Source organism: Hermetia illucens, chromosome 1 (genome assembly GCF_905115235.1).
Source record: "Hermetia illucens chromosome 1, iHerIll2.2.curated.20191125, whole genome shotgun sequence".
In the NCBI taxonomy this organism is placed as follows: domain Eukaryota; kingdom Metazoa; phylum Arthropoda; class Insecta; order Diptera; family Stratiomyidae; genus Hermetia; species Hermetia illucens.
In genome coordinates, this window is record NC_051849.1 from 47,946,577 (window position 1) to 47,970,762 (window position 24,186).

The 24,186-nt window shown below is 43.8% G+C and overlaps 1 protein-coding gene across 1 annotated transcript in view; it reads left to right on the forward strand.

Annotated features, from left to right (window-relative positions):
• LOC119660896 (inactivation-no-after-potential D protein) overlaps positions 1-19,576 on the forward strand; it is a 28,143-nt gene extending 8,567 nt beyond the window's left edge. The window contains exons 2-11 of the mRNA XM_038069833.1: positions 9,920-10,071; positions 10,127-10,508; positions 10,570-10,858; positions 17,991-18,057; positions 18,121-18,276; positions 18,335-18,406; positions 18,532-18,804; positions 18,876-19,037; positions 19,095-19,226; positions 19,296-19,576. Of these exons, the coding sequence (XP_037925761.1) occupies positions 9,920-10,071; positions 10,127-10,508; positions 10,570-10,858; positions 17,991-18,057; positions 18,121-18,276; positions 18,335-18,406; positions 18,532-18,804; positions 18,876-19,037; positions 19,095-19,226; positions 19,296-19,472 (1,862 nt within the window). The 3' untranslated portion in view covers positions 19,473-19,576. The remainder of the gene's footprint in view (positions 1-9,919; positions 10,072-10,126; positions 10,509-10,569; positions 10,859-17,990; positions 18,058-18,120; positions 18,277-18,334; positions 18,407-18,531; positions 18,805-18,875; positions 19,038-19,094; positions 19,227-19,295) is intronic.
• Positions 19,577-24,186: the final 4,610 nt, after the last annotated feature.

A 24,186-nucleotide genomic window follows, 5' to 3' on the forward strand; every position in this document is an offset into this window, starting at 1 on the left:
CTTGCATAAGATGTAAAATTCTGCTGAATTGGAACCGCCAAAACTCTTAGCGAAGGAATCGGAAACTACCCGGACTTTTTCCGTGATACTGTTTTCTTTTAATGACATAATGATGAGGTAAATGGAATATATTTCGTTTATCTCATCGTGACAGTTCCCTTCCTGTATGCTCCAGCTTGAGATATGGTTGCAAAAACAAATATAAGTCTATTAAAATTGATTTACTCTCTGTCTGCCTGTCACATTTATTATCTCCTATTGATACGAAGTTTGGTAGTAGGTGGGACCTGTGAATCCCCTCGTAAGATAACTCTATATTGAGTTAAAGGAAGGTTAAAACCCATCTCGAAATTGGTTCTAACGGCAGAGGTGAGACCTTGTTGCTGCAAAGTTTGACAGTTGCTTGTTCTTGCCATGGGAAAACTTATTAAAGTATGGAAGTGATATATCGAATTAGTAAGCTCCAAAAATAAACTGAATTCAAAGAAAATATTATCTGAATATACAACACGCTTGCCGTAGTCTGTGAAGAGAACATTTCAATAATTACGAGCAGGAAGGTGCACATGATGCTCCTAACTCCCAATTGACCTTTCAGTGCGCGCAGTCGAAAAAATGCTGCCCACCAGCATCGAATTCCCTACTAAAAAATAAGAGCATTCAAAAAACAGATATGCGGGCAAGTCCATTTTGAGTTCCGATTCACAAAAAAGTAGCACTTGCAGTAGGACTAAACCCAAAATTATGGGGGACAGGGAATTGTAACTTATTCAGTTCCTATTTGTTCTTATTTTGGGTTCTCTCTCTTGAAATTTTAAAAATAATTTTATTGAATGAATTTTGGAGGAAAAGAATTGTTAAGTAGAGGGTGACCCAAGTATGATCTGAAAAAAATCTAAGATTTACAGATTCACCTGCAAAAAATATCCACATTCCTTAAAATAAGGCCATCCAAAGCAGGGTATTAATCTTTAATTAATCACAAACTTAGGATACTTAAATAACCATCTAGTTATTTCGCAATTTAAGTACATATCTGGGCAGTTTGTCAAATGTAATTAGAGTCCAAGGCTTGTTGATTTACTTTGTAAGCACTGAGGAAGGCACCAACTGGCTCCCGAAATATCGATGCAAACAATCAAGTATACTGGCGTTGTTCCTAATAAGAATACAATCACTCAGGACAACCAAAAATTGCGACACCAAAATCCTCGGCATTTAGTCAGTATTTTCTATTACTAAAGTCCCATATTCATCATCATCATCATCATCGACGGTGCAACAACCGGTATCCGATCTAGGCCTGCCTTAATAAGCAACTCCAGACGTCCCGGTTTTGGGCCGAGATCGACCAATTCGATATCCCCAAAAGCTGTCTAGCGTCCTGGCCTATGCCATCGCTCCATTTTAGGCAGGGTCTCCCTCCTCTTCTTTTTCTACCATAGATATTGCCCTTATAGACTTTCCGGGCTGGATCATCCTCATCCATACGGATTAAGTGACCCGCCCACGGTAACCCATTGAGCCGGATTTTATCCACAACCCGACGGTCATGGTACCGCTGATAGATTTTGTCGTCCATCATCATGTAGGGGCCAAAAATTCATCGTAGGATTCTTCTGTCGAACGCGGCCAAGAGTTCGCAATTCTCGCGCTTGCTAAGAACCTAAGTCTCCGAAGAGTGCATGAAGTCTCGCAAGACCATAGTTTTGTACAGTAAGAGCTTTGACGACGTTTCGAGCGGAACAGTTTTTGTAAGCTGAAATAGGCTCTGTTGGCTGACAACAACCGTGCGCGGATTTCATCATCATAGCTGCAATCGGTTGCGATTTTCGACCTTAGATAGGAGAAATTATCAACAGTCTCAAAGTTGTATTCTCCTATCTTTATTCTTCCCGTGCGGTTTGATGTTGTTGACTGGTTGATTTTCGGTGCTGCCGTTTCCACCATATACTTTGTCCTGCCTTTGATTGATGTGCAGCCCAAAATCTCGCACCGATTACCGCCTGCTCGATCTAGATGAAGGCAATTTGTACGTCTCGGGTCGTTCTTCCCATAATGTCGATATCGTCAGCATAGGCCAGTAGTTGGGTGACCTTAAAGAGGATCGTACCTCTTGCATTTACCTTAGCATCACGGATCACTTACTCGAGGGCCAGGTTAAAGAGGATGCATGATAGGGCATCCCCTGGTCGTAGACCGTTGTTGAGGTCGAATGGTCTTAACAGTGATCCTACTGCTTTTATCTAGCCTCGCACATTGGTCAGGGTCAGCCTAGTCAGTCTTATCAAATTCGTGGGGATACTGAATTCTCTCATGGCGATGTAGAGTTTTACCCTGGCTTTGCTATCATAGGCGACTTTAAAGTCGATGAACAACTGGTGTCCATATTCCAACAGTTTTTCCATCGCTTTCCGCAGAGAGAAAATCTGATCTATTGCTGATTTGCCTGGAGTGAAGCCTCTTTGGTATGGGCCAATAATGTTCCGGGCGTATGGGGCTATCCGTCCTAGCAAGATAGCGGAGAATATGTTATATCTTAACGTGATACACATATTCATCGATGACGTACCGCGCCTCTCCCCTCCCCGATTGTCCATAACACGAGTAATAAAACACTTATAAACGACTAGACGAATAAGATTAATATTCATATGATTCATAATTTTTAGTCAACCATGGCGCTTCGCCAACCATTTTGCCTAATTTGAAAATTAGATAAATATCGATTTCAATGCATGAAGAAATTTGATACACTTGCAAGGGCATACCTATGGTTTCCATTTTGAGTAAACAAGCAAAACGGCAAATGTTTCTGCTTTTGTCTGGAATATTTTGAATTATTTGTTCAAAGGTATTTAATTGGATAGAATTACACCAAAGCATTTGAGCAAGTCACACTGGAGGAACACGAATGAGATTATGGTAGAATCAAAAAAAAAGTTTATAAACAGTGAAGGATGGAAGAAGTTATGTATCTTCGAAATCGTTGCTATGATTTCATTATGTAAGCATATAATACTCCATGAGTTGAAAGTTGGAATAGAATGCTGCAAATGACAATCTCCGGTCCGCGGAATACCCACTCTTTCACGATAGGATTGCGGAATTAGTTAAGCACGATCCCGCTAGCCTAGGTTCGCATCCTGTTTTCGCCATGGACATCACTGCTTGTCCGACTGCTTGAGGCTTATCACTTGCACAGGATTAATTAGGGTGATGACAAAACTGAAGCAGAATCTTTTTAGAAATGAAATGGAACAATAAGGATAGGGTATCCAGTTCTTCAAAAAAGTGAATGGGGAACATAAACATAAATATCTATCCTTTCGTACTGGCGATATTGGAGCCCTCAAGCGTAACATAGCCATTCTGACCGACAGCCAAGCGGTCATCAAGGTCTTGTACTCAGCGTCGACATCTCGCCAGCTGGTGGGGCAGTGCAGAGACGCGCTAATCCGTCTGGGCGGCACCCTCAAGGTCATTCTCCTCTAGTTTCCTGGGCGGATTGGCCAGGTAAGGCTCTGCTCTTGGCAGTCCTTCGGCGAATACAGTCGGTGTTCCGCTGGCGGCTGTCGGAGGCCGAGTCGACTCGCACTACCTAGCAGCCGCGGGCCTGAGATGACGAAAGCTTACAAGCTGTGCCAAGTCAAGGAGAATTTGGTCCGCTTATAACATAGCCCCCATAACGGGGCACTGGCCCATAGGGGACCATGCCGCTAGACTCGGCACACCCTAAACTCACATTGTTGAAGCTGCGGAGAAGGAAGGGAAACCCTCACGCCCTTTCTCTGCGATTGCCCAGCTTTGGCTAGAGTCAGGCTGCGGACACTGGGTAAACCATTCCTTGGGGACCTCAGAGAGATTTCTGGCTGCCGGGTGGGAGAGCTGCTTTCTTTCGTGAATGCTACGGACTGGCTCTGAAGATCCGAGCCGGCTGGACTCTGCCTCCTTGCTCCCATAACAACAGTCACGGTCTTAGGAGCTTGTGGCATTAAAACGGCGCACCAAAGCGCTAATTGGGCTCCTCGAAGCGGCCACTGATACCTACCTACTATCCTTTCGTAGTTCAATATCCAAAAGGCGTAGCTCATGCTTATCAGTCAATAAAAAGGTCTATAAAAGATATTGTTGGTGGTTATTAATTGAAAACTTTGAAACTTCGAATGTAATACTTTCCGAATTTTTTCTGCAATTCTATTAAGACTTCGAGATGCAAAGTTCAACGAAAGATAAAAAATACCCAAGTTACGTTTTATTTATTTTTAAGGTCAATTTAATGTCTATCTGTATGCCTGCCTGTCAATCTATCTGTCTATCATACCTAATTTACACGCAAACGAATCTATTGCTAATTCGTATACATGCAATGAGTGGCTTGATTTTTCGATGTAGCGCGACTCACCCTACAGGTGGAAGGGGCAGTAATAGTAGTTAGCACTTTTTAAGACTGGCTAAATTTCTCATATCAGCTCGGTAGCCAAGACCCAAAACGTGCTCACCATAGAGTGTAATAGGTCTCGTTCTCAGAAACTAACCAACTAAAAAATCTGAAAAAAATGATGTTTGCCCCAAATATATCCCATTCAAATATCTGCTCAAATAAAACTAATAAGGGCGGGTTACTAAGTTTTAAAAATTTATCAAGAAACCCCGAAAACTCATTAAAGAAATATAGATGGTAACATAAGTATAATAGTAGGGTATAATATTGGAAAGTTTTATGGAGATCCTATTATTACTGAAAAAGTGGTAGCAATCCAAAGTTTTCTATTTTATATGAATTTACCACAACCTAGAACAAAGTATATTCTCTAGTTGTGGAACGCCACTTCATCCAGGGCAATATCTGTGGTAGAAAAAGTAGACGAGGCAGAGCGTGTCTGAGATGGAACGATGGCGTGGGCCAGGACGCCAGGAATATCGAATTGGTGGACCTCGGCGCAAAACCCGGATGTATGGACTTCCTTACTAAGGTAGCTTTAGACCGGATACCGGTTTTTGCACCGTTGATGATAATGACTACCACTGACAGTAATAACGTCTGTTTCGTGAAGGTCAGTGGTAAAAAAATCAGACAATCATTTCATTTTTGGACGTTTTCCAAATCCAAAAATCATGTGCTTAAAGTAGTGTATAGGACGCTGGACGTTGGATGTCCTATGTGACAGTGTCCATAACAAGAACACCGACTTAGACACACCCGCCGTAGTTCGTACTTTTCGGATCGTGGAAGCGCAATTGAATCCAACGCACGAGTTCTTCTGGCACTAGGTGTAGTCGTAGAACATACCAGATGAGTTCGCGTCGCGCATGGTCAAACGCTTTCTCCAGATCCAGGAATGCAATGTCATGCATGTGTTTCTCCATGAGTAACCAGGCAACGTGGACTGCGTCAGTAGTTCCGCAGTTCTTGACAAACCCGGATTCATTCACAGTTATTTGAATAAATACGGTTGTCAAGAATGTGTTCAAAAATCTTCATGGTATGGGACAACAACCGGATCGGACGGTAATTTGAACATTCTGCTGGACCATATTGGAACTGTGGGACTTTCTTGTCAGTCAGATGGTCCTCTGCCTTCCTCAATAACCCTATAGAAGAAATCGCAGCATGTGAATCGTGCAAATGCATCACTTCTGAATTTCGCGATTAAACTATATAAGGGCCTCCAATAGGCTTACATCCACCTCTGTACGAAGTTTTTGAAGCAATCTCGCTTGGTTCGCTGTGTAAGCGCAACGTGGGGTTCTTCTGTGAACTTCTCTATGTGCGCAATATTTCAGCCCCCTTGTGTGTGTGTGTTTGAGGTGGGCGAGAGGCAAAGCCTCTGAGCACATTGTACTCGATTCCCCCGGAATATCCCGCATTCGTTTATGTATCGCAGGATTTCCGTTAGCGGATGTGATGCTATACGATGCAGTTGGAGCACATCAGCACCAAAACTCTGATGTCTGATGCGTCCGTATGGGAGACATTCACATAGAAAATATTCCGTGGATTCCGCTTCGTATCATCTTGGATAGTTCCTATTCTGAATATATGCCCAGCTAGTGAATTATAACCAGTCCGAATGCCCACAATACTTCTGCAGGTCCTCCTGCTTTTCGACAGGATAAACTTTGCAGTATGTTTGTTTCGTTCTGACAGGAAGAGTTTGGTCTGTCTAGCAGCATTAAGGTTTCGCCACCTGTCATTATGGGAAGCTTGTTCCCAGTTTTTCATAACAGCATCAGCCAATGTTACCGACACCCCAATTGCTGGTTCCGGTCCGGGCATGGGGAAAGTTGAAGCCTCTTTTGCTAACGCATCCGAGATTTCATTTCCCTCTACACCACAATGACCAGGTACCCAGAGTAAATCCAACATATTGAATCCGGCAACGATTTCGGTTTCTACATTCCTGAACGATTTCTGAAGTGATCAAAGTACTACTCAATACCCTCAATGCAGCATCACTATGGTTACAAAATGCGATGCGCCTGCCCTTCAACCGCTTTTCAATCATCCAGATTGCAGCCTTTAAGATCGCATACACTTCATCCTGAAAGACCGTTGTGTATTGTTCCAAAGGAAATGCCCACTTCTCGTTTTTATTCGAGAGATAGACTCCTGCTCCAGAACCATTTTCTGTCTTTGAGTCATTGGTGTAGAAGACGTCAGTATAGCCTGACACGCATTCTTCTGGTTCGTCCCAGTTCCCTCTCCGTTTCGTTTGCGAATTGGAAGATTCAGTTCTATCAATGCCTCTTCCAATGCTTTGTACCCCCCACGTCCATTGTTTTCCTATAGATCTAATTGAATTAGTCTATGAGCCGCTCTCCTTGCAGTGCTCTGACTCTAAGGGGTTGTACCCTTCACCTCTGGAAGGCAAAGCCCATTCAGTTTCCTCCTTTTTGTAAATAATACCATTGTGGTCTTATTTGGATTTACTGAAAGTCCATGCCTGAGACACCCACTGTCAATCAAATCAACGGCACGTTGTGTATCTCTACACATCATTCCGAGATCTCGACTAACAGCCAGTACAACCACGTCATCCGCATAAGCTTGAACGTATATGGGCAGATTTTGCAGTTCGCATGGTAGGGAGTTGATCAGCATACTCCACAGAAGTGGCGATAGCACACCTCCTTGAGGGCAACCTTTTGTCGCCTCCTTTGTTAAGTAGCGATCAACACCCACTTCAGCACACAACAATCTTTGCGTTAGCATAGCGTAGATTCACTTTATTGGAGTTTCGTCAGCACCATGCTCTTTGGCGGCATCACAGAGCTTTTGGGACGGCCCACAGGTAAAAGCCCCTTCAACGTCCACGAACACCCCCATCGCGTACTCACTCTTGAGAGTTGCATCCTCTATCTTTGAAGCCAAAGCATGAAGAGCAAACTCACAAGACTTTCCATGTTAGTTTTCATTTAGGGGGTGCCACTTTAGCGCCTTCTCACGACTGTGATGCTCAACCAGTCTCTCCAGACATTTCAGCGAAAATGATGTTAGGCTGATTTATCTGAAGTTCTTGTGATTAGAATAGTCATCTTTCCCAGGCTTTGGTATGAAGACTACCTTCACCTTCTGCCAATAGGAAGGCACGTAGCCCAGAGCAAGACATCCTCGAAAAATATTTCTTAGAAGTTTCTCTCCTTTAGCATCGCTGGGTAGATGCCATCCATACCAGGTGCTTTGAAGTGTTCAAAAGATGGCAAAGCAGCTCTCGCTTTTTCATTGGTAACAACCGCTCTCGCAGTGTCCCAATTCTCCTTGCAACACCTTCATATTGAAGGGTTTGGAGAAACCGCCAATTCCCTTCTTCCCACTTCTGAGACCTGTTCTCCCGGCTGGTGTACTTCCAAGAGATCTGTATGGATTCAACACTGGAGTTCATGAAAGTATCGTCCGGTTTTCTAAGAGAGTCCAACTTGGCCGACTCATCCTTATAAAGAACTCTATACAACCTGGAAGTCTCCCTTTCACCTTCCAGTTCCTCACAGTACGCTCTAAAAGAGTCTCGTTTCGAACGTTTTACGAGCCTCTTATATTCACCTTGTGAGTTCTGGAGTTTAACCAGTCTTCATCTTTATTTGTTTTGCAAGCACGATTTAGAAATCATCTGGTTGATTTCCTGAGTCTCTACAGTTCTCGGTTCCACCATGGGACGGTTTTACCACCCTAGTTAGCGCAACATTTTTTATGCATCGTCTCGCCATTAATGTATATTGCACCACCACGATATAATAAGTTATATGAAGCACTTCCTGAAAAAGTGTACCTGTACTATTCTAATTCAACCAAAATCAATACTTACTGGTGACGTCTTCCATATTTTTGAATGTAGTCGCTTATGTCTGCTTAAGTTTTAATATTATACAAACAACAAAACAAAAGTTAGGTCTACCATCGAACTGGACCATCCTTCCGGTAAGTGCCCTATTTACCTTCGTTAGCCAATATAATTTCAAAATGCACGAAAGCTCAAAAGACACCGCCTTCTTTCATAAACTATCTCTTCGGTGGCGTACCCATGATATTTATTTTCCTTTTTATTGCTCTTCATTTTCTGGAAGCTCATCAATGTATGGCTTAGAGGAACATAGCAACTATATATGTGCACGTCGTATATTTTTGCTAACAAGAAACGTGATGTACCTACTTTCATTCGTTTCGGGTTTCAGTCGCATTCCTTGGCTATATGGATTCTTCCACACATATGTGGCAGCTCATCAGACCCTCTGTCCTGGGAGCAGCGTGACTGAAGCGATTCGCAGGTTTTAACGGTCCATTTTATGCATTTTGAAAACACAATGTGAGTGGGTATAATAAACCCCTTGATGGGATCGGGCCAAATAAAGAGGAATTTGTTCAAACGTACATACATAAATATTCAAAAATAAGAAACCAAGACGGCTTACCTTATTGAAAGCAGCATGACCGAAGTTAACGTTAGTACCTACAAACCGCGAGCAAATGCCAACCTGTAGTCACTTCGGTCACGATGCTCCAAGGGCAGAAGTGACATAGCCTCTGCTCTGGGCGAACCAGCATGTCATCTATTTTTGAACCACAAAAAAGTTTCTTCCTAACTGGTCCGCTCCGCCATCAAGTGGATGGACGCTAGTAGATACACATCCGCGTTGAGCATCATCAGGTACTTGAGTCTAACATCCAAACAATAGGAAAATTTTTTCACTGAAAGGAAGCGTTAAAATATTTCCCATCCTAAGAGGTAGCGGAAGCTCTTTGCACTTGGAGTACGCGAAAGTAGTGGTCAAGCTAATCTATACTATTAGGTTGTTGCATATGAAATGGCGATTTGGCAATCAAGTAAAGTTAGTTGCGATTTTGCTGTATCAAACCACCACCAGTTGGCGCTGTTGGTGTCGGAAAATGAAGTATAAATACTTCTACATTTAATCAAGGAGTCATTTCAGTTTTGACCATCGTTGTGATAACAGTGAATAAAAAGGAAAAACGGATAGAAAAGAGCCAAGAACGTATACTTTTTCTGTATGAGTTCAAACTCGGTCATAAAGTAGCGGAGACGACCAGGAAGCGAATGAACCATACGGCCGTGGTTCGTAAAATTGTGATCAGGCGACGTAAACCTTCAAAGTGAGCCACGTGGATATCCTATTTTGAATAATTAAATAATTTTTTGTAAGTTTTACAGTCGTTTCAAATGTTAGTACCAAATCCGCTATTTCATGTGCAACAACCTAATACCATTAATCGATGGTTTTCAAATCTATCTAATCCGCTTGATCTAACGATTTTTTCAACTGACTGCGGGTGCTAGAACTGATTCCTAAAAGTGTATCTCATGAGGGCAGAATAACAAGCTTTGTGAATTGACGTGTGCTCTAAAGATCCTTCCTTTCCTTCTAGAACAACACTCAAGAATATTTCTGTATTGTATTTCAGGCGAAACAAAAGAAGTGGTCATAGAAAAAGGTCCCAAAGAGTCATTTGGAATCTGCATTGTTAGAGGTGAAGTCAAAGGTTCGAAACTTACTGGAATATTCATAAAAGACATTATATCCGGAACACCTGCCCACCGATGTGGAGATCTAAAAGTCAACAATATTAAATTTCGACATAACTTCCCCTTCTACATCTACTTTATTTTAGGTTGGCGACAGAATACTCTCAATCAATGACAACGACGTCCGACATGCTACAGAACAGGTTTTCATTTCATTTATCAAAGATGCCGGCCTCAAGATCAACCTCAAAATTGAAAGAATCGATCAACCAACTACCAAGACTTCAAACGATTCAGCCCCTACCGAAAATGGATTCGCATTCACAAATGGTGAAACCCCGACAAATAATTCATCAGCCGCCCCGGGAAGCGATGAGAGTGACGATGAGGATACTCGCGACATGACAGGAAGAACTATGTCAGCTGCAGGATACGAAATCGATCGAGCTTCAGCAGGAAATGTTAAATTCAGTAACGCGGAAAAAGCCGCAGATACGGAGCAAGAAGATGAGTTCGGTTACACAGCAAGTAACATTCATTTGTCAACTTCGGCAGGTACCTTGAGAATAATCCCCATTTTATATTGCAGAGAAAATAAGGAAGAGGTATGGAGCTCTTGGCAAAGTTATTAGAACGCATGCCATGCGCCCTCCAAACACAGACCTTGGCATAGCTCTGGCTGGCCACAAAGATCGGAAAAAAATGGCTTGCTTGATCGCAGGTGTGAACCCCAATGGTATCGCGAAAGGAGCTGATTTGAAACCAGGAGACGAGGTCCTTGAAGTTAATGGTTACGTACTGCAGGAACGGTGCCATCTGAACGCATCTGGAGTCTTCAAGAAGCTTACAACAGAAAAAATTGTTTTCATTGTTCTCAGGTAAATTGAATCAAATACTCATTACCTTAAAATGTCAAGTTCTTGATGGTTCTTCTATAAGGATATGCACCTAAAATCAATTGGCCTTTTATTTGGTGACATTGGATTGGATTTTTTTTTTGACAAATATTACCATAGAAAATGGACTTTCAAACTTACAAGGGTTTCCTTAAGAATCTCTATTAACGTTTCCGTTTTAACTTCACCTGAAGAAAATAGACAAAATAGACGCGCAACGGGCGCAACACAGGCAGGGGCTGTAGAGTCAGTGGGCACTTTGCGTACCACACTTTCACTCCACACAGCTGACTGCATGGAAGTGGAGATTCGATAAACAAAAAAGCAAGCAACATATCAGCCAGAGTCTGAATGTTTTAAGCGGCATAGGGAATTGTTTGAGGCAACTTCTCCGTTGGTACTAGATTCAAGTAATCTTCTCGTAAGTCCACCGGCAGTGGCGTCCTGATTGCTATAAAAGATACACTCCCCGCTGAACTCGTCTTCTCCTCCTCTGGGTTTTCTTTTGATTGTGTTGCTCTTCGTGTCTCCCCGCCCAACTTCCTCCCGTTCATTGTTTCTTGTGTATATGTCCTCTGTGCTAGCCATTCTCACCTGTATGAAGAATTGTTTGACAGTTTTTCTAAACTTCTTACCGTCAGATTCCTTTCCCTCCCTTTCTTCCTTTGTCGAGATTTCAACCTCCCCATGCTCAACTGGCCTAATCATGCTAGCCTTCCAATTCCTTCCAACAACCTCTCCCATTCTTCCCTCCCACTTTCTTCCTTTATGTACACTTGCTCTGCCCTGAATTTCAATACCACCAAAAACTCCTTGAGCCGCACTCTCGATATCTTCCTTTCCAACCTCCGCGAGCGCCACCTCTCTTTATTTCCTTGCACATCCCCGTATGCCAAAACCGGCGCTCACCACCCCGCGGTTGAATTTGAAGCGGAGCTCCCTCATTTGAAACCCAAAACTAAGCGTAAACCCACTAAGTTCAACTTCCGCAAAGCGAATTTTGACGGTCTGAACTCAGCTTTAGAGTCTTTCAACTGGGTACATATATTAAGCAATTCATCGTGTGATCAAGCTCTTAACACCTTCTACAATATCGTCTCTGATCTCCTCTCCTGTTATATCCCTTCTTCCCCTCCCTGCCTACGTTCGTACCCAACTTGGTTCACAACGGAACTTCATATTAACATTCGCTTGAAACAGACACTGCGTTTCGGGCTTCTAAGAATGACGCCGACCTTGCTCACTTTAAGGCTATACGCTCTCCTGTGAAGTCAATGGTCAGAAAAGGGCGTAAAAGGTACCCATTGAGCGTCGAAGCCGCCCTTGCCCGCAGTAACGTAAAACCCTTTTGATCTCACACTGGCAATTCTCGTAATCCAACTCAATCTTTCCCTTCTTCTATCAGCTTCGCTGATTCCACTGCCAACTCCCCACAACAATCCTTCTCTGAACCTACTTCTCTTCAGTGTTTTCTCCTTCAAGCCCCCCACCCTCTACACCTTTCATAACTACGGGCTTCTCCGAATCTCTAGCCATTCATCTCCTTACGCCTTCCTTGGTTGAGTTCCTCATTGGTAACCTTGACCCCAATGTCAGACCTGGCCCCGATGGGCTTCCTTATCTCTTCCTAATAATTTGCGACTGAGACTTCCAAGGCGTGTGAAGGCGTAATTGTTGAATTGTTGATGCTGCCAAGTATCGCTTATGTATGTGAGTTCCATTTGCCCATTAATCTGGGGTTTCAAAATACACTCAAAGTAAACTGATAGTTAAAGGCAACTCAAAGAAAGAGAAATTTGTGGACTAACAACTTGCAAATTTCGAGGCTTGCTTGTCACCGAAACAGCCAACCTCAACAGTGAGCACGTTTGGAATGCTCTACGGGAAAGGTTCATAATTATATGGAATAAATGCAAATAATAAGTGAGAATATGTATCGGCCCGTGCGGTTGACTAGGTTCCGTTATAGTTGACATATGTCCGGATAGCCGAGTGGTTAGAGCACAAGGCTATCATACGGAAGGTCGCGGTTCAAATCTCACTGGTGGCAGTGGAATTTGAATCGTGATTTGACGTCGGATACCAGTCGACTCAGCTGTGAATGAGTACCTGAGTCAAATCAGGGTAATAATCTCGGGCGAGCGCAATGCTGACCACATTGCCTCCTACAGTGTACTGGAGTGTACCGTTAAAGTCTTGAATGAAGTGCTATACCACACTTCAAGGCCCTGATCCAATTGGATTGTTGCGCCAACGATTATTATTATTATAGTTGATATATAATAGGTCTCCCTCCATCGCTTTTGTGAATTTAATCTATGCTGCGGGGTGATAAATGACTACCAACTACTTCCGATAGTGATTATAGACGTACAACTCAGGTATGTAGCCTTCGAAGTGTTGATACATTATAGGCAGAACCTCAGGAGGAATGTGGATCCACATTAGGCGAAACACCTGATGCCCGACTTCAGGAAATGGCGGTGAACAGGGTGTACTTTGAAAGATCCCAGTTCTTGGTCGTTTGGTGTCTCCAGCGGCAGCAGATGCAGATTTACCTTCCGACTTGTTTCCGCAGAGATTCATGGTACTGAACCATAACTGCTCGTACTACGATATCGACTCCAGGATTGATTGCGCAGATACTTGCCACTACATGGGGGGAGGGTTGTTTCAGCGGTCAGGGAAACATCAGTGTCAACTGGACAAGCCTCATATTCGGAGTTTGCTTGTCCCATTTAGTCCGGACCTGTAAGTGGTACAAACACTGCTAAGACAACCTCCACCAAAATGTTTGGTGAATGGCCTCCAGCTGTTGGTGTTGTTCATAAAAGCCTTATTTGGTGCGATGGGTCCTCAGGATAGCGTTGAACGTTCGTTGATCTAAGAAGTGCCAGGGGTGTGGGCTGCAGGATCCTCTAAGCTGCTGAAGAGCGGAACAAGGATATTTTAAGTGGCGTTTTACTGACTTTAGTAATGTGGTCACCAGCATGCATTTCCAAGTGACCCATCGTTGTTTGTTACAGTTGTTGATCTTGCCAGTATTGCTTCCTGCATTGCCAGGTCTATCTGTTCTTTCTTCTCCAGCAAAGTTGGTTGCTTGGCGGCTGTAGATAATAAATTGTTTAAATACTGTAAGAAATGCCTCGCCTGGTTTCCTACTCGAAGACTCGTCGCTCAGAAACCGCGAAAGGCCCTGCCACAATAAATGACGACTTAGTCATTCGGCGGAGGAAATGTGTCTTGAAGCGGTCCGCGGGATTCTCCTTTCACTTGATATGACCACAAACCCAGGATTGCTCATTGAGATGCGATATCTTAGCAGCCCGGTTTGCGATATAGCTTTATAGCTATGAATGTTCTTTCTTTATTCGTGCCAAAGCGATCATAGGTACATAATAGTCTCGTTTAGTTGTAACTACGACGAAACATGAGAGGAAGTAAGTTTTTTCCCAAGTAATCCGGTCCGCCATCAAGTGAATAAGGATCCAGGACTCCCAGCATCCTCAACAAAAAAAAATCACTTCGGCCTGGTTTTGGTCATCGGGGAATTCGAATGGCTTCCAAAGCCTGTAACTCCGGCTCGAAACATTTCCAACCTCTACCGAGGGAACTTCATCCCATCCAATATCTGCTAACTTTTCTGGATCAGTATTTTTACCGCAATCACCAACAGTGCCTGCTATTTTAAAGGGTCAAATATCTCGGCAATATTTGCTGGAATTTGTTAGCTTTCTTGATGGATCATACTTCATCGTTTTTAAGCAAAATTTGTCCTTCGTCAGATTGCACATCAGACAGTGATCGTAGAATCTTGAGCGATCTCGTTTAACCTCAGCTCCTTGGACAAAACAGGAATATCGCTTAAAAAACTGACTTGGAGGTTAAATCCTGGGGAGCTTAATATGTCCGACATGCGTTTGATAAGAACTCTCGTCTCTTATTTGATGCTTGCGCCACTTAGCAAATTGTCGACATAAAAGTCTGCCCTCAATTTCCCCCACACAAGTAGAAACCTTACTTTCTTAACTTCAACAAGCCGAAACAATGTTCTCATGGAGAGGAATGTAGCGAGGTGCAATTGCAGGATCGTCCTTGAAAAGTACGTTACAGCATATCTACCGTCTGACTTGCGAATATGGACTGTCTCGCGAATAAAGAAGAGGCAGAGGAACAGCCTCAAGGAGGGAGTTACATTTGTCGGCTTCACATGTCAGAAATTGGCTATTGTCACCGTCCCTCAAGAGAAAACAAGCCGTCTTCTTCATTGTGGGAGAAAATAAAAATCGGGTGGATCATTTTCAGGATAATGGCAGTTCCAGCTCGCTGCCTTAAGTGGGGGGGGGGGGGGGGGCAGAAGCATTTTGTGTTAGTAGTGCTACGAACCCAGACACAGAGCGAAAACTTGTGCGGCGAAAAAATGAATTGTCCTTTACAAGGATCGCAGTCTGCAGAACGAAGACGTGCCTCATTTTCCTGGTCCCGGCCAGTGTCAGATTTTCAAAGAAGAGTTGATTCACATCCTGAAGGAGGAGTTCTAGTTGATGAAGACTCTAATGCCAGAGCCCTCAAATTTCGAGGCACACGAACCTCGCAGATGGCTTTCAGATTATCTTAAATAGCACTCCAACATTACAACTCCCTGGTTTCGATGACACTATGCTTGACGTGACCTTTGCGGAGTCCTTAGTGTCATTGTTGCAACGCTAGAAGGTACTGGAATATTCTACGGCCAAAATCTGTCTCAGACTTCAGCGCATTGCACAGCGTACTAGAGACCAAGATAAAGTAACTCCTCAATCTGCAGAATATCAGAGACCGAAACCAACAGGCCAAAAGCACGCTGCTGTTACGAGCTAGTCATTAATAGGTACCCATGGGTCATAGGGTATGTTGATTTCCAAAAAAAAACTGGGTACTCATTGATCATCCCGTTCCATGGAAGCGTTAAAGATTGAGTAAATCATGAAGATACTACTCCTGTCCACCCAATTCGAACTGACTTTTTCGCCTTCAATAAAACGAGATAGTAGGACATGCCCAGGGTTTAGAAAACCCTTTCCAAGTTCCAAACTTCCTTTTGCGAATGTTGAGGGACTATTTAGAGTACTGCGCGGACTCTACGAGACCAGGGAGGGACAGTGTGGAATGAGTGTCATATCGGCGGCGACACATCGATCTATCCTTGGTCCGACCTTTGGAAACCCTCATATGATAGTCTGCTACAAACTGAGTTGCCTGATGAATCGCCTTTGCTGAAATACGTGAATGATGCTGCGAGACCGGTCGCTGAACGCACGGTTGAACAAACTCAACCCACTCTGGGTATAATGATTTGACGAGTCAGCATTAGTTCATAGAGAAAACCGGAATGGTTTTCCATAGCCCTTCTTATTCAGGTTAGTTAAATCATGGTCTTCTCAAAGCCGATGGAGAAATACATCAATATCATAATAGACATGAAGATCAGTTTGTTTGAGCTGAATCAGAATATTGCAATCAAGACTCGAGCTAGAATGTTTGCGATTTGTCGGCGGATGGCCGGTGTTGAAAATCCCTTATCCAGTAGACGGTGTTTGCTGATGAGTTCAGTTCAGTCCGTTTTTCTTTACGATTCTGAAGTGTGGCCTGCGGCCCTCAATAAGGAGATGCACTGTAAATACCTGCGCAAGTATAACAGCAAGAAACTTTGCAAGTTGATTCCGTATCATCTCAGAGCTAGAAGTAATGGTGGTAACAGCAGTTATTCCAATGCCTGCTCACGCTGCCGAGCGGAGACTTACATATCTTACAGGAGAGCGAAATAAAGAGGCCGTCGCTTGTGAAGAGAAGCACATGGCAGCGGTCCTGGGAATGAGAATCAAAAGCAAAATGAGCCGCGTATCGCAACATCTCACGGTCGCTCAACAGTATTTACTTTATAGGGACATGAGGGATAATTCCTGCAACGCCTTTTTCTTCTACAGAAGGTGGGTGCGTCATTAACATTGCCTATCGACGGAAGGGTGTCAAGTGCCACCGGACACCAAAATTGAGGGAGATGGATAGGAGGCTCACTGAACCATGGACTACTCGTTCCAACGCTGCATAGGCCTGGTCTGAGGTAATGTCTAAGGATTCCCATCCCCGTTAGCGTTCTTGATGCAGCAGGGTGCTGTTTTTGCATGTAGTATTTTTAGAGCAGAAGTCCGGCACTTTGTGTGCAAACAAATAACACCTTCTTACCTCAAAGGGACTCCTCTACTCGATCTCGTCCTCGTAAACAAATATCACCTCCTTACCCCTCCTTACCTTACCCCCTCCTGCTCGAGTTCATCCGCGTATGCAATGTGTTCAACTACCGAACTTAGCTCACAGTTCCTGCATCATCAGATTCCATATAAAAGGGGCTACAAAATATTTTTGTGGGCAGCCGCGCTCCACACACGTTCATTGATAACTTCCGAGGCAGAGCTTTCACCTGGCTAATTTCTGACAACCATAGTTTCGACAGCACAGAGGACCAATTTAGGTAATCAAATGCGCTTTTGAAATCTACAAATATTCCAAGGACGTATTTGCACAATAGGCAACAAACTTTTTCATATTCAGCAAGGCATTGTCAGAAGCGTTATTGCATTTCCGATACCAGATGGAATGAGTTATTGGATCATGATCCTCTCTAAGACATCACCAAAGGCCGCTAAAGCGACATGACCATCTCTGGTGACTTCAGGAGCACAATAACTCTAGCAACCCTCGCGTAGATAAAACTCGCATATACACCGGACATGGAATGGGTTGCCCACCAAACGATTTGGCACATCTCGCCAATTATCCTACCTCAGCCAAAGGACTTCTTACAACGGTGCTCCGCCATACTTCAAAGGAGGAATTTCTTTCTCTCCTTCAGTGCGATAGTAGGATACACTGAAAGCACGGATCTTGAAAACAACATAGGCTCTCTGTCCACCTTGATGCCGACAGGGTGTGACTTTGTCTCCCTTCCTATATCTGGTAGCCTTTCCCCAAGTCATTCCTATGCTCACCAACGAATTACTTTCAAGTTCATAGATTAATAAAGCACCAATAAATTAAGGTAAATAATTATTTAATGAAAAAATAACCATTTCAGACGAGAACCAAAAAACAACGTGCTCGCCGTCCCACCAGTCACACACTTTCCTCCTGAGATTGACGAAGTATTCCCATTCGATTTTATATTCAAGGACTTTTAAATCACTAATGTGGTGGATTTCTTGCAGACTGAAAACCTGTTCCAGACATACAAAAATTGCAAAGCAGTTCAAGTCCAAAAGGCCGGCAGCAGCCTCGGGATCATGATTATTGAAGGCAAGCACGCGGAAGTTGGTGCTGGAATTTTCATCTCGGATATACAAGCGGGTTCCAATGCTGAACTTGTATGGAAAAGTGAGACACTTGTTTTGGAGTTCATTTGTATCCTTCCAATCTTTTTAGGCTGGACTTCGGGTAGGAGATATGATTTTAGCAGTGAACAAGGACGTTGTTGTGGACAGCAAGTATGACGATGTATGTAGCATTCTAGGATCTAAGATTAGAGATAAGTTTTAATGGGCTCCATCATCAGATAGCGTGAAAAATTCGAGATCATAATATTGAAAAGTAGTTGAATGTACTTTTGTATGATCCCGTAGGTCGCGGCACTCCTCAAACGAGCCCAGGGAGTAGTTAACTTAGTAATCTGCTGTCTAAAGACTGAAGAAGAAATCAAGAAAGAGGAGGAGAAAAAGAAGCAGGAGGAGGAAGAGAAGAGAAAGAAAAGGGAGCGTGAGGAAGAGGAAAGGAAAAAACCGGTTGATCCTGCTACAGCAGTAATCGAGCCAAACAAGAAAACTCTGATTGAAATTAAGCCAGAGAAAAAACCTTTAGGATGTATGGTCGTTGGTGGCAAGAATAACTACGTTACAGTAAGTTACCCTTCTACAATCTATACCCTAAAAACCTTGTGAATAACGTCTCCTATCTTCTTCCTTTCCAGACAGGTTGTGTCATTACAAATATCTACGCCGATGGAGTTTTTGCGAATGACAAACGTCTGCAAGTGTTCGATCAAATCCTTGATCTTAATGGGGATCCGGTAAAGGCATCTGAAATGACCACCCTCAAAGTTTATCAACTCTTCCACTTACCCTACGAAAAAGTTAGTATGCTATGATATACTTTGAGCAAACTCTACAATTGGATATCTGAATTTTAGCTCACATTAACAGTTTGGCGTAACGACCCGCCAGAAATTGAAACTCTTTCCATAGATGTGAATAAAAAATCTGGCAAGGACCTTGGCTTGGCACTTGTGGAGAACCCTAAGGGGGTGATGATTTCAGAAATTGTAAGTACGCATATTTTCAAGCCAATAAGATTTTTTAATCTTTTTCCAAATTCATCAAACCATCAAAAGATATCCGCCGGCTGTGCAGACATTGAAGGGAAGATGCAACGCGGCGACATAATATCAAAAATAAACGGCGAAAGTTTGGAGAACACGCCCCTGGCAATTTCCAATGCTTTTTTCCGACAAGCAACTGGGAAGATCAATTTCGAAGTCATACGGCCGAAACCCACTGCTAGGAACTAATAAAGTCAACATGTAATCCGTTGAATTGATTTTTGGATAAGTTAAGAAAACGCCAAAATAAAAAAAGAAATATATTTTCAACCAGTGGATACTGGAAAAGCGCATAAACGACTTCATTATGCTCTCAAACGTTGAATGAAAATTTTCCCAATTGACGAATAAAAGACAAAAATAAATCTTACCAGTATTGGAACCTAAATTTTAATCAAATCAAATCAAAATGTAACTCCGCCTCTGATTAACTTGTAACAGTTGTAACGAATAAATTATTTTCATATTTGATTATTCGTTAATATGCAGGGACATCTAGATTGTCGAAACAAAAGGATGAAAGCTTCGGGTGCTTAGGATATTTTCTAGCTAATATCCGAACCTGAAACCCAAACTAAACGAAACTTAACGATAAAATTGTGGAACGAAAAGTTCATGGAAATGTTTATTAGAAAATTCGGTGAAAATGAATGAAAAGAGTCGGGAAAGTGGAATCAAATTGGAATTTATTATATTATGTAACCGAAATTTTTATCCATCCCCCTAAGCATAGCGTACTGCACCAACTACAACTAACTACCACCGTTCTTGTTTAAGGCAATGGGATGGTTGAAACATCAGCCATTTCTTGTAATCCTGCTTGATATGTCCCTGCCCCGCAGCTCAAGAGCGACCCTCCGATCGGTGTGTAACCAACACAGTTGTCGCCTTAAACTGCAGCCTGTCCACTACTGCTTTAACTTTGTAGTCGACAGGTCTTCCAAAAACTCTCGATATGATCAATTACAGTAGCCCCTCGAAAATTAGAATTCGCAGAAATGAGAAAAGCTTGAAAATTAGAGCAAACAATTTGTATAAGATTAGAATACGTGATTCTAATATCCGAGCTTAGAATTTCGGTTTCTGTTTATAAAGTATTTTCTTATATTTTATTTTCCATTCTCTCAATATTCTAGTTTTTTAGGTAGAGTAGGTGAATATGTTCACGCACTAAGTATTTTACTTCCGTAACGGTAAGTCGTCGAATACCAACTGACAATCTCTATTTAACACATTACTTTGGGTGCTAACCCAAGCTATTCAGGGAGCCTGCAAGTCAGGGAATTCCTGCCATCGAGGAGCGACAGGCAAAGAACGGAAATGTTAGTTCAAAAAACCCGCTGCCACCCGAACCCCATCAGTCAGCTTTATCTTTTTCGCAACAAGGACCTGAGCATAACGACCTGATAGATGGACCTCAGCACCTTTCTGGCAACAATGGTCCGTAGAGAGCATCCTTGTATCTGCAAAAGTTGCTGACAAATTCCCAACTTCCACAAGAAAAAAATGTGATCGGCGTTGTCCGCCACCCCATTGCAGCCCATATAGTCTGGAAATCGCACCTTCTCAATCTTGCGTACTGAAAACCTTCATGTCTGCTTGAAAGAAGAAGAAATAATCAATCTCGTTGTGCTTTCAGTTCAACAGCGTGCATAAGTTGCTGATACGCGCAATCTATCTGCCTCCTAAGTTTATAACCCTATATAAATGGGAAGACCGGCGCTTCCCGGGAGAGGGTTAAGGGGCAATTATATATAGCTCCGCCGTAGCCAGCCCCAAGCCCGGTTGTGAAAGGAGGAGGGATGGATAGCTTCAGTCTGAATGGCTGTATGCCACCGCAGCGTCTTAGGGGGTAGGAGACGGAAGACCAGAAACTTTGCAATCTTGCAGATTACTCACTGAGGAAGCCATCCCCACACTTGGCAGTTAAGAATAAACTGCAAATCCACTTAATGAGAAGAAGGAGAAACTTAAGGTCCGGTACGGATAATCGGCGGGAGTCGTCTGACTTGGTGACTAGGCCGGGCCCCGTAATGGACAGCACGGCGTCGAAACCGCTAGTCGTGGGGCGGTTCGACGTCTAGGCGTCACGACGACCAGGAGCATATCTCCGCCTGCTGCAGCTGTTTCGCCACAATCTGTGGCGACTACTTCAGCAGGTTCGCGTAGGCAGCGGATGAAGTGGACTGAAGAAATGAACCTTTTCATCACCCGCTCCTATTACGAACTAACGGCGAGGGCGGCTACAACATCTTGCCGCCCCTTGTTGTCCCAGGGATGCGTCGAGCGTTTCCCGCAATTCGCGCACGTGACTGAGCAGCGAGTCGCAGACCAGTACCACTTTATTACTCGCAGCGAAACAATCCCGGCCACCATCAGGGAGCATGTTCAACTTGAGGTCATCGGGGAAGCTGGTGACCGAGAGTCGATGGGAGCAGAGGCGGCGGCATCAACAACACCACGTCGCACTGCAGGCAACAGATTCAGTACTATCCGAAGCACTCTTCTCCACTGTCAGGTGAGATTTCCGCTAAGGGTCGCGACGAATTCCAAAGAGCGTGTATATAATTCTCGGATATGGATCCTTTGCATAGCCAGGTATTCCCAGGCTCTATGCTTCTCCAACAACTCCGGAAATTCTATCTCAAATCAATGATGAGATTGCATCTCAGCTTCTTCTTTTTCTTCAGCCTTTGTCCCGTTCACAAGCGGGGTCGGCTGGTCGTGATCGGCTTCGCCATTTGGCTCTATCGAATGCCTGATCTGGGTGCAATCTCGAGGCTTTCAAATCCCCATCCAGCGTATCAAGCCACCGTTGCTTAGGTCTGCCTTTTGGTCGTTTACCATCGACTTTGATGTTCAGACCAATCTTTGCAAGTGAATTCTCGTTTGCACGAATTGCGTGACCATACCATCGAAGACGCCTCTCACGCAACTTTTCCACGATCGGTGCAACCCCATAACGATCGCGGATATCCTCATTTCGGATGTGATCTAAACGTGTGACGCCACTAGTCCAACGTAGCATCTTCGTCTCCATTACCGCGAGACGCCGTTCATTGTCTTTTATGGTCGGCCAACACTCAGAACCATAGAGAGCGACTGGACGGACAACATTGCGGTAAATTTTAGATTTGAGACGTTCGTTGATACGTCGATCACAAAGGACACCAGTTGTGGAACGCCACTTCATCCAGGTTGCGTTAATGCGTGAAGCTATTTCATAACGCAGCTCTCCATTGGCTGATAGCGTTGACCCGAGGTATTTAAATCGCTCAGATCTGGGCAGATCACTGCCGCTGACAGTGATTGTGCCTGTTTCATGGGGATCGGTCGTCAAAAATTCAGTTTTGTTTAAATTCAATCTGAGACCGTGTTGCATGAGGCGATCATTCCATTTTTGAACAAGTTGCTCGAGATCATTTTTGCTATCAGATGCTAGGAAAACATCATCTGCATAAAGCAGTGTGTAGGGCGCTGGACGTTGGATATCCCGTGTGACGGTGTCCATAACAAGGACAAAGAGGAGTGGTGAGAGGGCACTTCCTTGATGAACTCCAACAGAGACACGAAGCGGTTTTGATACACCCGCCATACTTCGAACTTTACTTTTCGGATCGTGGTAGAGCAATTGAACCCAGCGCACGAGTTCTTCTGGCACGAAGTGTTGTCGTAAAGCATACCAGATGAGTTCGTGTGGCACACGGTCAAACGCTTTCTCAAGATCCAGAAAGGCAATGTAAAGAGGGCGATGCTTCTCACGGTGTTTCTCCATGAGTAACCGCGCAGTGTGTATTGCGTCAGTAGTTCCGCAGTTCTTGACAAATCCGGCTTGATTCACGGTTATTTCAACGATTTCGCGAATACGGTTATCAAGAATGCGTTCAAAAATCTTCATGGTATGGGAAAGTAACCGGATCGGACGGTAATTTGAACATTCTGCTGGGCTACCTTTCTTTTTCCATATTGGAACAGTGGTACTTTCTTGCCAGTCAGATGGTGTTCTTCCTTCCTGAATAACCCGGTTAAAGAATTCACTCAGCCACGGTGTTGGGTCCCAGCTCTTTGCTTTCCAGAGCTCAGATGCGATGTCGTCGGGTCCTGTTGCTTTCCCCGATTTCATTTGTTTTATTGCCTCCTCGACTTCAGTTGCGCTGACTGGTGGAACTGCTCCAAATGTCGGCAATGATTGCGGAAGTGGAGGATGAGCAAATTCTTCAGTTGAAATCTGCTCGAAGTATTCTCGCCATCTATCCGTCGCGGCTCCACGATCAGTAAGCAAAGTACCGTTCTTGTCATTAACACAACAGAAGTGTTCGATATCCTGTGTGCGTTCATCACGGCTTTTAGCAAGTCGGTACAGATCTCTCTCGCCATCCCGAGTGTCCAGTTTATCGTAAAGATTTTTGAAATGGTTCGCTCGGGTGACAGCGACCGCTTTCTTTGCTTCCCGGTTGGCATTCTTATAAATTTGCCAATTAGCAGGCGTTTTATCGTCGAGAAATTTGTGGTAGAGGCGTTTCTTTTCACGGACCTTCATTTCAACATCATCATTCCAAAGCCAAGTATCTCGGTTGATGTACCGCTTACCCGGCTTGGTGACCCCGAGGGTTGCAGAGGCCGCTTTGTGGATCGTGTCTTTCATTTGGTTCCATGATTCTTCCACATTCGTAATGGTTGGCAATCGTATGAGTGAGACCGTTTCTTCGTTCTTCTCACCAAATCGCCACCATTTAATGCGCGGCGGGCCAGTGCGTTCCTCACGCCGTTTTATCGGTGGCCTAATTCGCAAGACAGCAATCAACGGCCGATGTTGAGGTGCGATGGTCTCATAGGGAACGACTTTGCAATCAGTGACAGTGGTAAAATGTTGACGTCTTATGAGAATATAGTCGATTTGCGT